This window comes from Aptenodytes patagonicus, chromosome 7 (genome assembly GCF_965638725.1).
Source record: "Aptenodytes patagonicus chromosome 7, bAptPat1.pri.cur, whole genome shotgun sequence".
Lineage (NCBI taxonomy): Eukaryota > Metazoa > Chordata > Aves > Sphenisciformes > Spheniscidae > Aptenodytes > Aptenodytes patagonicus.
Genome location: NC_134955.1, coordinates 59,836,016 through 59,853,255, shown reverse-complemented (window position 1 = coordinate 59,853,255; position 17,240 = coordinate 59,836,016). Strand labels below are relative to the sequence as shown.

The 17,240-nt window shown below is 40.4% G+C and overlaps 1 protein-coding gene across 7 annotated transcripts in view; it reads left to right on the top strand.

Annotated features, from left to right (window-relative positions):
* BEGAIN (brain enriched guanylate kinase associated) overlaps window positions 1–17,240 on the top strand; it is a 164,842-nt gene that overhangs the window by 139,105 nt on the left and 8,497 nt on the right. For all 7 annotated transcript variants that reach the window (XM_076345457.1, XM_076345459.1, XM_076345455.1 and 4 more), the window contains one exon: window positions 16,605–16,712. In XM_076345457.1, coding sequence (XP_076201572.1) covers window positions 16,605–16,712 — 108 coding nt within the window. The remainder of the gene's footprint in view (window positions 1–16,604; window positions 16,713–17,240) is intronic.

Below are 17,240 nucleotides of genomic sequence, written 5' to 3'. Positions count from 1 at the left end.
GAGAATTGAAAAGTGCCTTTAAAAATGAGATTTGGGAGAGGAGAGAAATTAACATCAGTGTTATGAAAAGGTTCAGGCTAGAGGGATTTTACTCTCTCACACACGCACACACACAGACTTGGCTCTTTAATTTGGAAATTCCTGTTCATCCTCACAACAAGTGGTATTATAATAAAATGGTTCTCTCATCAACTCTGTTTTGACACCATAGTATTTCCCAATGAGATTATTGGATTTTAATCCTCTTGTAAAAGAAATGTTGTGCATCTCATTCATGTTATGAGCACAAAGTAATGCTTTTCAGTTTTAACCCTGGAAAGCAAATTCTATTTTAAAGCTCTGTTTTGTCTGTTGCATTTTGAAAAACAAAAGAGAGTTTTTATAGTGATAATTTGAAGAAAATCTTTTAGCAACATATGAATAATGGAAAATGAACCTTAGAGGGAATCCCTTAATATTTTTAAATGTTGAGGCCACTTTATTTAAGCAACACTACAACAAAAACAAAAGAAATACACATCTTCCAGAGATGTAGAAGTTGTTGAAGTGGTATGAGATGTCTGGTTCCTGGTCAGTGATTTTCTGACTGAAGCTTGAAGAGAAGCCATACCTCAAGATTTTTTTCTGCATCTGCATCACATTAACATTAAAACACCAACCTGAGTCAGAGTATAGGGCCCTATCTTGGCAGATAGCTTAAACGCTTGCAAGGTGTTGCTTCCACCTCTTCCTTCCTATTCACAGAGCACTTGAGCATCTTAACCTGCTGTTCTGATGCTGCTCCACATCTTCCAGACAATTCCCTAGCACAGAGCTTAGATGTTCTTGAAATGTCTTTTCTTAGACTAGAAATGCAAATACAATTCCAGCCTTCATTCTCCCAAATTAGAAAGGAGTTACCATCAGTTCTACTATGTATTTAAGATACTGCTGGAGACAGCCACAAAGCTAGATGAAGACGAATGCATACTGCAGAAGTCCATTAGTAGGACCGTTTCCAATGATTGTAATTAGAATTAAGGATTTGTAAAAACACGCCAGAGAAAAAGGGTAGTATAGATTGCAGTCACATAGCAGCAGACTGATATCATAGGACTCTTTAAATAATGCATAGAGAAGCTGAGTCACCTGTAGTAGCAACACTTAAGGCTGCTGTATAATTCAGGAGCTTTTGTTCCTATAAAGAGTACATTAAGGTTTTCAATTCTAAACTTCTAACAGGTCCATGGTCACTTGACAGTGATAAATAGTCACAATTAACATGTTGTACAGTTCAAAGATCTCACTGTTTGACTTTCATTTTTCATTTCCATTTCTCCTACATTCCTCATGCTCCCATTCACCCTCATGTCAATGACCTGACTCTAGGCCCCATTCAATGGCAGCCTTTCTTCTCACTGAGGCTGATGTGGGGTGACCCCTGCCGAGGCTTTCCCAGGGAAGACTGGACAGGCTCATATGGCCATTCAGAGCAGCCCACCACAGCTCAAAGTTTTCACAAAATGCCAAACCCAAGGAGTAGACAGGCTGCTCTGGTAATGACCTTCAGCTACATGGAGCGGTGAGACACCTCTAGGGTGGTTCTTACTGCACCGGGACACACGGGACATATACGGACTCAGACTTCTTCAGCTAGGCAACAAGCATCTCATGAAATGTTAGCCAGCTTTCTGCAGGATCTTCAGGCAGTTACTCACCAATGGAAAAAAAATTGGATTCTTCAAGCACAGGAATTGCTGACTGAAATGTTTATGGCATGATCTAGATGGATCAGATGAGTTGATCACAGTGGCATAAAAATGCCAGCATTCATGCTGGCATAGAAAACCTATTAAAAAACCACGTTGTTTTGACTGGGTTGGCTAAATTATTTATGAATGCCTGGATTTTCACACAAGACAGATCTATAGAACCTAAAATCTGACATGGCACCTCATGCCAGCTCTTAAATTGCATTTTTGTTAGCTATGAAATAGCAATTAGGACATTGCTTAGAATCAAGCTCCTGTATCTAATCTGCTGGAAAGTATGGACTTTGAAATCATGCCAGAGTGGTAGAAAGTGGTTCTGTACCTTCCAGTAGTGCCTAGTTTTATCACCACAAATGGTTAGCACAGGCTGTGATGAGGTTTAAACAATATAGATCTCCCATTGCCTGCAATGAAAGGGGTTTTTTCCTCCTACTTACCTGTATTAAATTGTACTTTAATATATTTAAAAATATCTGTATTAGGTTATTTTTTCCTACAGCTATAACAGGTAAATTGAGAGGCAACCAAGCTGTAGTTTTGCTGATGACTTTAAGCTATTTACTGGAGCTAGATTCTGGAGCACACCAAGACTTTTCCCTACCACAGGAGGTTACAGAAGGGGATTTTAAAAAGTTTTGATTCAGAATGTACTTGACCTTCTTACCTCTAAGAACAACTCCCATGACTTCTGCTGAAACTTGAGACTAGTGCAGAGGCATCCAACATTACTTTCTAGTTATCAGGTTGCCTGAAGGTTAGCCTTTTACTCGCCTCAAATATACTCATGCATGGGGACAGTATTCATTCTCTTATTTTGGAATGGCAGAAAAGGATGTCTGTTAAGATTCAAAGCTAGAGCTAAAAATTAGGATAAAAGAACCCTTTTAACAATCAGAGATTTTGTCTAAAGCCTTGACACAAATTTATCACTAATGAGAATCAACACAGCTCTTCAGTGTCCTTCCACATTAGCACGTTTCTCTCAATAAACAGACCTCAGTAGCTGAAAAGCAAATTATATCTCTACTCTTAAAGCGTAAAATGTTATGACAGGAAGCCTTAGAAAAGGACCAGTAAGTTAGATGTCAATTCTGAAGACAACTAGGACATGCAATGTACTACATTGTGTGGAGGATACATTCAAACAGAACAATGTGGAAATACAAGGAAAACAAAAGCCCTTAAACCAAGTCATAAACAAAAGTCATAAACCAAAAGTTGAGGACAAAGTCAGACTAATTAGATGAAAAGTTTCCCTGAATTTAAAACTATATGTTCCTAGAAATACTTTTGAACAACAGCGAGATGGAGGGTGGAAGGAATCAGAAGGCAAGCAACAGGTGGAGAAGGATATTGACTTTTCTAGAGCGGTGCCTTTGGGTCTGGCCTCCAACCTTTAATTTTGTGGGGGTATTCTCTAACAAATACTTCCCATTCCTTCCCAAACTTTATGATTAAAAAGAGTCCCCCTAAAGTTCTTTCCTAAGATCAAAGCCATAAGCATCAACCAGCACCATTCTCAAGCACAAGTCTATTCTTTTTCCTTCCTTTTCTGACAGTTTCAGGGGCCTCACATCCTGCCCAATACTTACATTTCCCATAAGCCAATGAAGTCTTACTCTTCACAGTGAGAGAGGATTTGGTTATGGCATCTAAATCTCATTTTCTAAATGCCAGGGAATAGTTTACCTACCAGGCTCCCAGGGCTTTTCATATTCCCTTGGCAGGAAGGAAGTAGCTGTCAAATGATTTCAGCATCCATGATTGAAGGACCATCCCTTAGAGAGGGAAAAAAACAAATTACCAAAAGAGCAAATTAAAAATAATTTGTTTTAACATTGTGTGTTTACCAGGAAGTTTTGTGGGTTTGGGTTTTGTTTTTTCTTTTTCCCAGAGAGCTGTGTCTGAAAGTAAATGAATTCGTTATAAGCAGTAATTAACTTTGAGAGCAATGTCACTCGACAAACACCACAGTTAAAAAAAGAAATCAAGTGTGTTAAGGTTAGACTGAAAAGCTCATTACAGACAGAGTTTCCATCTCTGATGCTTCACAGAAGAATTTTTCAAAATCACTCGGTGTAGCACCCAGAGATATACTAAATGCTTCTGCTGTTCGGGTACCTCAAAATTCAGGGACAATAATACTGGGCAAAGTCCCCCCATCTTGTCTCTGTGGCCCTGTGTTGTCCAAAGGTGAAGCAGCTCCCTCCTGACGATGTCACTGAAGCACTGTCATGTGCTTCTTACACCAGCTTTGCAAAGCCTCTATCATAGGCTGCCTGCCCTGGAAAATGTCTCCTTCTGACCTAACTGGGGCATTTCATGCCGCTTAAGTCCTTGCCTTGCCACATGGGCCAGAAACCAGATGAGCATCTTCTCCTCTTCACTCAGCTGCTCTTTGCAGGAGGCAGAGCTCTTGTGCCACACTTTGCTTTAAGCCAGAACATTTTTTTACTACTGATTGCAATCCAACTTCCAAATTCAGTGGAAACTACAGACAATGTTGAGCAATATGCCTTAGGGAACACTTGCAAAAATATTTTTTTTAAAAACAGCAGCCTACATAAGCTTCCACCTAAGAGTCCTAAAAGAACTGACTGAGCAGATTCCCAGCTTCCTACTCCAAGCTAAACTAAAAATGCATACCAATGTATTAAGCTGATGTTTATTTTAAATAAGTCTTTGAACGTTGGGATAATTCTGAGAGGTTGAAAAAAATGCTTGTCTGTACCAAAATCCAAGAGGTCAAGCGTAGAATGGGGTAAATAGAGACTGTACAAAACATAAAGTGATTGTTTATGATGTTCAGCTACTGGAAAACTAAATCACAGGCATATAAATAATGGAAGTCAACAGGTTTTTATGAAAAATTGTTAAATAAACCACAATTTCGTTAGCAAAGGCAATCGAGTAGAGATATCTGGATAGTAAGACATGATGAGTACCACTTCATAGGTTTGTGATTACAAAACTACCATGATACAGTATCAAAAGCAGTTAGCAGATGCGTTGCAAAATTACTAAAAGCCACCTCAAAAAGTAGCAGGCACTGGGATATTTCCATTATAGAAGAGTCTTTTCAGAGGGCTGGATCAGGACAGCCCAGTGATTGGTACTTTCAATGCTTTCAACAATGTCCTAAAAGTAAACATAAAATTATCGCTGATAAAATGAGATAAAAAGGATTAGCAACATTGTTAAATGTTGATAAGTAAATCATTCAGAACGACCACTGCCTTTCATAAGCTGTGCCCATTCAGTCAAAATATGTTTTCCCATAGACACCTAGAAGCCTAAAATCTATGAAGGCGCTTTGCAGACCATATTGAAAAAATGGGAGGGGGGAAGTGGAGGGAGGGAGGGGGTTGTACTGGAAAGCAGTACTTTCTTGTACTTTCTGGAAAGCGGAAACTCAGGAAAGGTCAGTGACTCTGAAAGTCAGACTGGCTGAACAATTCAACGTGAGCTCCCAGCAGCATGCCATGACAAAGACGACAAAAGTAGTATTTGTATAACCATGGAAAAAGTGAATAGAGCAGAATGATGATTTCCCCGCAGTTTCAGACAAGGGAAAATCCAGTTGGAAGACAGTGGCTGAAGTTCTGATATTTACATTTTTTAAAAGGGTGTGGAAAATCACTCAAGCTGCCTGACAACTGAAAAATAAGACTGAGAAGTAAAGAAGCTGCCTCAGCAACAGACTCAAGGAGCTCACTTGTTTAGTGTAACAAAGAAAGACGACTGACTTCTATAAATGTCTTCACAGGGAGAAAATGCTAAATATCAGACAGCTTTTTAATCAGACAAAACAAGAACAATGGCTACACTCAGGACCCAGACCCATTCAAATGGGAAAAAGTGTTTGCAAATGCAGAGGCATAGAGCTCCTGTTACCCAGGGAAGTAGCATATTCTCCATTTCTCGAGGTTTTCCCATCAAAACTGGCAACAGGTCATTTCCAATCAACTTACTGAAAGCCTATCTCAGCTAGATTCTTATTAGTTGCAAAATCCCTTTATGATGCTCTTCCCTGGGGACAGTTACAGACCCAGAAAAGCGAGCTTCCCATGAATTACAAGACTTATGTCTTGGGAGATATAGATTCAGTCCTTGCCTCTGCCAAACATGATTTGTATGCCATTGAGCTAGTTACTTACTACTAGTAAGCTTCATTTTACCTAGTTTTAGGTATCTAAGAGCTAGATGTCTATTTAGCATGTAAATATCTGAAGCATTTTTATCCTCAGCACCTCTGTCAGCCAGTGGAGAGAAGCAGGCACCGTTGGAGAGCTGTTCCTCTGACAACTCTCAAAAACATCACTATACAATGAGGAATTTCATGCTTTGAAGAAATCTCTGCTGATTGAAGGAAGGCAGGAAGGTGACTGGCTTAGACTTGGACAACGACACTCTCGACACATAAATAAGGGAAGGTCTGCCTTAGCCTCTGCTGAAGAGGATGTTAATATTTATAAGCTGCTGTGAAAATAATACCTTAGACACTTAATATTATTAGGAAATATATGAATAGCTATGATAAATGGTATCAAGAAATCACAGTGTTCAATTTTTTGCAAAGCTCTAGGGTGAAAGAAAACTGAATCATGAGATAGTACAGGACAACATTCAGACTGTGAGCCAGATCTCTGAATGCCACAAGGAAATATTGAGGGTATTGGATCCATGTACTCTTTCCTTCATGGCAAAGACAGCTTAAAAGACCTCTTTCCCGAAGCTTTTTTTTCATTTTAAAGGGTTATTTTTCACCAGCCTGGCTTTCAGGATGGCAACAATGTTGTGCCAGCACAGCTGATGGGACCATGAACTGCTGTAAGGCAGCAAAGGCCTTTTAAACCAGATTCACGACTGAAAAAAGGGACTGTAGAGTTACAGTATAATGCAGAATAGTTAAGGAGGCAAATGAAATTCCAGCATAGCTCTGAAATGGCACAGAGGAGAGTAGAGCTGATTCAAGTAAGACAGTTGATCTTATGACATGGAAGAAACGTTATGACATTTCTCTTGACCAAAAGGTAGTCTCTCTCTCATGTACACAAACTCTGGAGGCAACGGTTCAAGTGACCACCCTGAATAGCAGCATAAGGAACATACAGCAGTGAGTTTCCTATCTGCTTGTAGGAGCAAATCCTTCCATAAAAATATAGCCGTGTTTTATTTTCTTTGGATTTGATCCCAGCAGTCAGATGGGGAGGAAGTGTTGCACTTCCTTTATAGTAAAGCTTAATCAGTACATCGAGAGATCCATTCTGCACCCTTTCCTTATACCAGGAGAGTTTACTCCTCAAACACTAGTCAGCAGAAACTGTGGCCCTGATATGAGGATCAAATGTGACTATATCTAGCAAAGCTGCATGTGACCACAACCACGCAGCAAACGTCACTCCAGCTCTCTAGCACACTCCTGCCTGTCCCTCCACCCAGGGTTTCTCAGCAATTCCAAACAGCCACAGTTAAACACATATAAAAAAGCACTACAACAGCAACCACGAAAACAGCTCTGCAGAGAACTGCATTAGGAGGCAGAGTAGAGTTGAGTAACATATTAGCAGGATTGGAAGCAAAATTCTCTCTTTGCTCAAGCAATTTGCATAATGACTCTTTTCTTTTTTAGACTTTTTTCACACGTTATTTAATATAGTCATTATACTTGGTTATGGCAGTTTGAATTGGGATGCTGCCAAAAAGACACTATTTAGCAGGGGCTGAGGTGCTGGATATTTGAACAGAGCGTGTTACTTTAATGAACTTCCCCTGTTCTGCCTTGAAAAGAGCTTATAGGGATTTTCTCACAATGTTCTCAAGGAGCTGGGGTTGATTGGGGGGGGGGGGGGAATCAAACCTTAAATAGCTTTTCCCAACATGAGATTTTACAAAGTAAATAGCAGAGATATTTTTTAATAAAAAAGGAGGGACTAATTCACACAGAAAAGACACAAGTGCATTATGCTTATTGCCTGTACTACACTTGCAATTTTTCAGCCAGTTTACCAAATCTTTCCAATCAATATCCCAGTTGATGTTTCAATGTATATTAAATAGATTTAAGAGATAAGAAGAGCAGAATATAAAGGCATACACACATCGGACATGGACATGTTTATAAGGATCAAATTCAACAAGAGGAAGAGCCCTAGATGTGAACTGGGGTAGTCAGGAGACAGAAGCCTACAGGAAAACAATAATACAGCAATAAGACTAATAGCAGGATTACTATTGCGACAAGTGCTGCAGGGAGAGCAGACCTGCTGGGGCTGGCTCTGAGCTGGCCAGGCACCACCGAGCAGGGCTTGGTCACTAATCCGGCTCAGCACAAGTCTTCACCGCAAGAACGGATCTTGTGCACTTGAGTGCAAGTATAAACCGAGAGAGGAAAAGTCAGCCTTGCCACAGGAGTGTGATAAATCAGAGCAAACTTTTGTGAGAGAGAAGTATCTTAACTCCCAAGAGAGAGCATTTAGCTAAACAGTTATTTTAAGACAGCAATTACAAGGGGAAGAGGAGGGGAGTTTGATTTTTCTTCTACCCAACTAATTATTAAGAAAAAATGTCAAAAGGTGACAGGAAATGTGAATTTAAAAATTCCTAGAGCAGAACAAAATATTAAAGAGCAAAGTACTGTAAATAGTCTAGCCTTAGTTTTGTTATTTGGTTGAGAAATTGCCCTTGCTTAGGTAGTCAACTCTAGTTAGAATTCCTTGCTTATTAAAATGATCTGCAATTAATATGAATGAATATAAGATTCCAAAGTTCAGAATTCCACATTTTCCTTCCTAGGCCATTTTACTTCTTTACTCAGAGAAATTAATGCAACTTTCTCTTCCCAGTCCATTTAAGTAGAATCTAAGCAATATTCTATCTCCAGTAATTTCTCCATTTCTGCAGATGAACCTGTGTGGCTAGAAAGTTTGAGGAGCAAACAATCAGTCATTAGAGTGACAGCTTCAAGCTGCAAGCCTGATGAGCCTACCTTGTGTGGCCTGCAGTAATGGTACTTCTCCTTTTCTACCCATTCACATAACTTCTTTTCTTTTTGCAAAATGTTTCACTCCTTACCAATAGCTCAGTTGAAGCCTCTATTCCTTTCATTTCACTATGACCATATAATTCTTTTTAATTATTTTGATGAGCTCCTAGGTAAAATTACAAAACCAAAAAAACTTAAGCTATGGCAAGGGCAGGCAATCTAGTCTCTTCCTGAGCCAACTCAAGGCTCATACAACTGTCACTCCCTTTTATCCCATGTGTTCATCATAGGAAAGGCTTGTTGCATTGGAATAATGTTCTTGCCACTATCCTCTTTACGTGGAAGAACTCCAACATGACATAGATTTTTGCAGTAGGTAAGGCCTCAGGCACAAGACACATGAACAACATATCTTCTCTGACCCTCCCAGAAAAGTGAGCATTTTAAAATCCTTAATGCCATACATTTCTCTCTGAAGAATGCAGCCTTACCTGCACCCTTGGCAGCTTGGAAACAGAAAATCACGTTAAATAAATATCTAATATACCACAGAATAAATATAATGAATTAGTCATTACTCCTTACTGTAATGTAACGGCATTCCTGAAAGCCAGGCTGTATTAGCATTATGAAGAGGTGTTGAGACAAGGATGGGTGTCCTGGGGATTACTGCAGTGGGAAGCAAAGATGAGACAGTGGTACATCATGAAGTTCAATCAGGATGCTGCCACAGCCTCTGCACACGTCCCTACATATTCCTGCAGTTTTGTTTGTAACTTGACAAATAATTACCTAATAAATTAGCTAAACGTTTGGCTCTTTTTCTCTAGCTGCTTGTAAAGATGCACATTCTTAAACAGACTTGTGGATTCAATGAGTCTGTAAGTGAATAACTCCTTTGGATACTCATTTTACTGTTAAACCAAAATAAGATCATTATACAAAGAAATAAAACCAAAAATGCAATACGTATTAAATGGTGCTCTCAAGCAATGATCAGCACTAAATCCTGTACCCCAAGGATCATGTCATGAACTGGTATCAGTTGATACAGTTTCATTATTTATTGAAATGTTTTTCATTATTCTTACTTGTTGTTCTCATCTGTTTTTATTACAGTTTCTGCCCATGGGCGCAAGTGAGTGTGAGTAGGGGATATCCACAGCTAGGCTCTTAACTGCCAGACAAACTCACATAGCTCCAAAGCATCCATAAACATGCACACACAAAAACGCGTAATCTGTCATAATAACATGAAGATCTGCAGAGCAGAAACTAACATGCAGTAATGCTTAAGATCATGAATTACTGCAGAGAATATCCAGTAATATCTGCAAATCTAAACCATATTTTGCTTTTTTATGAGCCAATTGATAAAACATATGTTACGCATATGGTCTATGGGGAAGTACTGTAAATAGAGCAGCTGTTATCTTTGAGAGTTACAATAGAAAAAAGGTTTTATTTCCACCACAAGTTTTCTCATTCTTGTTTTCTTTACATTGTCAGATATGCCCCTGGCCTAGTCATCCCCCACCCCCACCCCTGTTTCTATTTAAGACTCTGCCAGTAAGCTAAGAGGTCCCTGGGTTCAAACACTGTATTTCAAAACTGTGCCTTGCTCAGCAGAGACCGTGACACACCTGGATGGGAAGAAGAGTGCACATAAGCTTGAACTAAGCTACATTATTGCCCTCTGCAACAGTGAAAAGTTTCCACACCTGGTAGGGTACACTATTACATACTCTCCCAACCTTCAGTTCCACAAGGGATGACTATTTTTATCTATTTCTCACCAGGATATGAGCTATGCACTGACAGATGCTATAAAATTCATCCTCACTCATCATTGAAGTACTGTCATTGAACAACCACTGAGAATGCATGGAGCATCTGGGTGCCCTTTCTTTGTGATAGATAACACACTCTCATCCTCCATTATTAGTGTAATTATCAGTAATAATTAGAAGCAGCTTCACTGACTCCAGAAGACATGCATTCACATGCACCAAGTCAAACCTGAGGTCTGTTTCAAGTCTTGATGGAATACCGGGGAGAAATATAAGTGAACTTATACCATATTCAATGCATACTTGCTCCCTCTTTTATTAGGACCTAGAGATGTATTAATTATATATTAAATCATTTTTGCATAACAATAGAAGCATTTACTTCTATGGTAGATGTCAGTATTTGCTAATAACAGGATTTTAAACTACCATATATCATAACAACCCCAGATGCTGCATACCAGTTATCACAGCAGTCAAGTGAGGTATGGTAGCCATAATTTGTTACAGAACTCGCAGAGTCACAGAATGGTTGAGGTTTGAAGGGACCTCTGGAGGTCATCTGGTCCAACCCCCTTGCTCAAGCACCTAGAGCAGGTTGCCCAGGACCATGTCCAGATGACTTTTGAATATCTCCAAGGATGAAAACTCCACAACATCTCTGGGCAACCTTTTCCAGTGCTCAGTCACCCTCACAGTAAAAGTGTTTCCTGATGTTCAGACGGCACCACTTGTGTTTCAGTTTGTGCCCATTGCCTCTTGTCCTGTCACTTGGCACCACTGAAAAGAGCCTGGCTCTATCTTCTTTGCACCCTCCCTTCAGATATTTATACACATTGATGAGATCCCACCTGAGCTTTGTCTTATCCAGGGTAAACAGTCCCAGCTCTCTCAGCCTTTCTTCATAAGAGAGATGCTCCAATCCCTTAATCATCTTCCTGGCCATTTCTTGGACTCTCTCTCCAGTTTGTCCATATCCGTCTGGTACTGAGGAGCCTGAACTGGACACAGTGTGCCAGGTGTGGCCACACCAGTGCTGAGTAGAGGGGAAGGATCACCTCCCTCAACTTGCTAGCAACACTTCTCCTAATACAGCCCTGGTTACCTTTGGCCTTCTTTGCAGCAAGGGCACATTGCTGGTTCATGTTCAACTTGGTGTCCACCAGGACCTCCAGGTCTTTTTCTGCAAAGCTGCTTTCCAGCTGGGTGGCCCCCAGCGTACATTGGTACATGGGGTTGTTCCTCCCCAGGTGCAGGACTTTGCACTTCCCCTTGTTGAACTTCATGGGTTTCCTGTCAGCCCATTTCTCCGGCCTGTCAAGGTCCCTCTGGATGGCAGCACAACCCTCTGCTGTATCAGCCACTCCTCCCAGTTTTGTGTCATCTGCAACTGCTCTGTTTTATCCTTCGTAAGATGATTTCAATGAGATTATAAAATACCACCTGAAAATATACAGACCTTGTTTTAAGGTATACCTCCACGAGCACTTGTTCGCCAACTATGATCCACAGAACAGCAGTAAATACATTGCAGTTGCTTAGCAGATACCTTACAGCACCTATTAATACTTGCAATGAAAAGATCATGACTGGTGCTCTGTGTGAAAAGTACTGAGTTAACAGTGTTACACTGGTCCAAAAAAGGTGGGGAATTTCTCCTGTGGAAGTGCTGTCTTCCTCCTGGACAAGCATTGTAGTAAAGAAAAAAGGGAACAAAGTTCTGCCTGTATTCCACATCCAAAAACATTGCGGTAAACCTCTGTCCAGGCATTCAGGATGGGATACCAGTACCACTTTGCTGGTATTTGTAGCAGAACAAGTCTCTCTCTCTTTCTGTCTGTCATGCAGGCACTACTTACTAAGAGGCATTTCCAAAGGAATGCTGCTGGCCACTAATACCTTGATGGTCACTACTACCATTATATTCTCACAGTAGCATTGAAATGCTATCCATTGAAATGTTCCTTACCGGAACATCAAGAACAGATTTACTTTGCAATGTTTGAAAAGGCTGACATTTCCACAGACCAGCACTGCTCATTTGCAAAATTGAGACTGATTTCAAAAGGTCTATACGCATCTCAAAGCTCCCGCAGGACAGCAGAGATGACAGTAAGCAGCCTAGCCTTGACTAATAGGCTGACACCACTTTACAGTAGGACACTCTCCAGCTGCTGGAAAGCATTGAAGGGAGACTGAAACATTACCAGAGAGACAGCCAACTTTTAGGCTGCTCCATTTCTGCTGAAGGACTAGAGTAGGAACCTTTGTGGATCCACTAATAGGCAAGAAAAGCAGATCTTTTCATCCAGGTTTTGTTACTTTCCAAAATACACTTATCTGTTAATTATTTCATGCCGTATCAACCTACCAAAACTCTTTTCACCCCACTTATAGCACAGATAACAGATGCAGGGACTAGATGATACCAACCACTTTTGAAAGTGACACCTTGTATTTTTATGGATCTGTAAACATATGAGGGATGTTGTCACTGTGATAGATACAAATCATAAGAAAAACAAGGCTCCAGACAGAAATGATATTTTTTATTATATCATTTGATCCCTTTGTGAAGAGCAGATAGATACCCAATTCCTTCATCAGATCTGAGAAGGAAGCAGTGAGGCTCATGCTAAATCCAGACTAGGAGCAAGGGCTCTGAGTGCTTGGTTTCCCCGACATTAATATCAGCGCTGCGCACTGCCGGAGTCACCCAGCAGTACAAATTTGATCTGACTCAGACATGGGCGCATGATTGCAGTTCTTTCATGTTAGTCAGACACTATGGAGCTGTATTCTTTCATGCTGGCTCTGTGCCGGGGGAGGAAGCAGGGGCAAGCTGCACTGAGCTGACTCAACAAAGATTTCTGAACAAAGATCCACCAGAAGCTCAGCCTGTTGCAGCTTATAGCTATGGCATTTTGGAGTGGACTTCAGGAACCCTCAGCCCAGCTGCAAGCCAATGGCATATCAATAACACCATTAACTTAATCTGTTACTGAGTTTTGAGAGACAGGTTGTTAGCACCTGCAGAGCAGAAAGCAGTGCCAAAAGGAGACAGGAGAGGTCACCAGCCTTACGGAAGAGCAGGAGGACCAAGCATCTAAAAGCTACTAGAAATAGAGGGATCTGCTAAAAGTGGTTATAAGTAAAATAAGCTTTTCTATTTGTAACTCACAATCATAGCGTTGATATTATGATTCCCATCCTCCTTTCATCCCTCTCTGACATCTATACCTGATGCTGAAAATATGATTATCTGGCTGCAACTGGACAGCTCAAAGTTGCAGTCCCCAGTAACCAGCAATCCTTTTAATGCAGTGATCCGGCACTACCATACCATCTCTTCCAGCTGCACCATTTTCCCCAAGGTGGTGTCAGGATTAAACCTCTGTCCTCTTGTTGCCACCACTGCACCACAATAACATCTGTCTGAAGCCCTGAACTTTCAAAGAGGGACACACAGTATGTGGTCAATATTCCAAAGCCTTTCAGGGTCCTGACCACCCTTAGGCTACCTCATTTTGCCACAGTGAGACAGACTCTTTGCTCATGTCAACAGCACTGATTTCAAGAGAAAGATGCAAACATATACTGGTGGGGAAGACTGGGACTGGCCTTTCTTTCTCATTCCCCCTCCTCCACAGCACTGCTGAGATGTTTATTACTTTGGTGTCTATCTGCTGACCTGTATAGTATAAATTTGGACTGAGGTGAATTTTATAGTTCAACAAATATAAAATATTTTTTAAAGTCACACTTGGTCAGATACAAAGTCTGGAAAACATCAGCCCAAAAGTTATCATAACTGAAATAAAATGAAACTATAATTCAGTCAGATTCAGCGTTACTCAGTGCAATGGAAAGTACTGCTTCCAAAGCCTGAATCTACTGCCCTTTTACGGGTTTCTCTCTGCTGAAGACTGTAAATCCTTGATCAGATGATCTTTCCTGAACTGTAAAATATATTGAGTCAAGTTCAATTTGGTTAGGCAAGAGCAACATTTGCTGAAATCAGAGAGCCTTAGAGCAAAAGGGGGTCCTACAAATCAGCTGCCCTGGCATTGATAACTTGTTATACAAGGATTGATAAAATCTTCAATATAAATGGTTATTTGGAAGATTAAGTCTGTACTCAGTGGACCTGGATCCTTCAAAAGCATGAAATGACTTGGAAAATTGAGGGGACACATTTTTCCCAGGTACTTAGGTAGTCACTTTTCTACCTCATTATGCAACTAAATACCTTCGAAAATGTAATCTTCAGTCATGCTCCCAAAGGAGACAGATTTCTAGAGGTGCACAGATGTCCAGGAGGTTTACAAAGTGCCTAGTTGTTTAGTTCACAATAAAATCAATGAGAGTTAAGGGCCTCATATAAAACCACATCGATCTGCATAATTAAAAAACACAGCCCCTAAGATCATGTGTCTTGTTAAAATCGGTGAGGTTGGAGCTTTTGCAAGCTCTCAAAGCTATGCTTTGGCTTTCCATGATGTAGTCCCCAGGCAGCTAGCAGGAGCACCTGATCAATGGGAACAAGGACAGGAGAGGTGTCAAGCCTGAACCATCCTCCAGGCTCAGCTGGGCTGTCAGGACAGAGGTCTTGCAACAGAGGGGAACAGACAGTCTGTAGAAAAGCTGACATTAAAATAGGCCAGTCCAGACCTTCACAAACACACTTCAATTGTATCTGTGCTGTTTAAAGCAAGCCATGGGTTTGCTTAGACCATTTGAGAAGGTGTTTTTCTTTAAATAGCAACTTAGGATGAGAGTTGCCACTTCCAATTTAATCACCCTTCTTTAATATAGTCTGGTGCTTTGCAGCTGGATAATTAACCTTGCTATTCATTCAGACTTCAAAACACACAACTCCCATTGCTGTCAATTAGCTCACAATGTTGAGTGTGTGTTGATGGAAGATTTTTGTGTGACCCTGGCAATATGGCATTCGGGAAATTTCTGTAGCTAATACAATCATCCTGCTGGAGAAAGTCCTTCACAAATTACTCCAACAGTTTTAGAATGGGAAATGAGATTGTGAATTTGTCACTGGATTGAGTTTGCTAAACAAAACAGATGTACATTTGTTTTGTACATCTTGCTTACAAGAAGTAACTCCTGTTATTTCTTACAGGAGTAAGAACTTCTTTCTGTTCTTATTGCAATGCCGCTTTCTAAAGGATCCCTCCAGATAACTGGCAAACCTTCTTGTTATCATGGTCTTGTACAGCTCTGAGCGTGAGGAAGATGCCTTGATCTAAGCTAGAGCATTCAGAAGCTGCCATACTTTTTAATACTGACGTAAGGCTGGAGGCAGGCCAATAAATGATTGCTACAAAATAATTTTTTGTATATGAGGTGGCGCGATAAACACTGCAATAAGAAAATGGGACACAGTATGGGAAGGGCCAGTGGCACTTTACTTTTCCCACTGATTTCTTTGCATTTATAATAAAGAGTTACAGCCTATTGGTAACAAGATTAAATTAGTGGGCACCAAGAAGTTTGAAGCAGACTATTTTCCTGTTATCCCACAGCAGGTCACATTCTGCTAATGAGTGTTAACCCCACAATCAGGCAAACATTCATCTTGAGAAATGAACAACCTCATTCAGGGCTTTTAAAGCAGCCAGCACAGCCAACAGCTAAAAAGAAATTGGCTCAAATACAGCTATTTTCCTTTTTAAATATTTTTCTTCCTCCCTGATGAGAATGAGAGCTAATGGTGTAAGTGAAACATTCTTGTAGCAAAAGCCAAGAGCAGCCCAAGGCCCTTCCAGGTTAGAAACCCTGCCTTGTGACGAAGAAGGAATAGCTGGTGCTCAATCGAATGCTTTTGCACAGGCTAGCTAGAGCCTTTTGTGAAGGTTCCTAATGTGAGCTCAATTTGACCTCCATATTTTCAAAGTACATTGCCTCATCTGCTGAGTGAAAATAGCAAAAAATAGGAAAAAAAAGAAATATTGCTCTGTTGTGCTTTTCCCTGGATTTGAGAATGACACCAACCTTTGGGTCTTTTTCTGAAATATTCTGACAGTAGAAAAAATACTGACTACTCCATTTTCCATACAGGGTCAACATTACGAAGAGGAAAAACGGGCATTGAGCCATGAAATCATTGCACTCAATAATCACTTAATAGAGGCCAAGGTGACAATAGATAAGTTATCAGAAGACAATGTAAGTATTTAATTATGGATACATCTTGAAATTATATTCAGAAATAAATTACACCATGCACTTCCCACGGAACTATAGAATAATTTCTTATTGTTTACATAAAATATAACTTGTCACCTCAACAGTTAAAATTTGTGTTTGCTGTTCCCATCATTTGGTAAATTCAGTTCTCCTTAAGTTATCGGGTTGGGGTGAGACTTTTCATTGATTTTTTTTTTCCTTATGTCTAACCTAAAATTGATTAAACAACTATTTTAAGCAATAGCAATATTCCCACACTGATTTTGCCATCAGTTTCAGTCTAGTACAGCAAACTGGTGGAAGTATGTATGGAGTGAGGATTCATCATATGGATTTTAGGCACAGTGTAGAGCCCTACGTTTCCTGCAGTTCCTCTGATCTTTCAGTCTTTCCTCACTGAAATGGGATGCCCAGCACAAGTGAGCTCTGCTAGCAGAGGTAGGATTGACCCAACCTGGTCGCTCAGATCATTGCAGGGAGCGAGAGCCAGGTTTTCCCCAGCTCTGG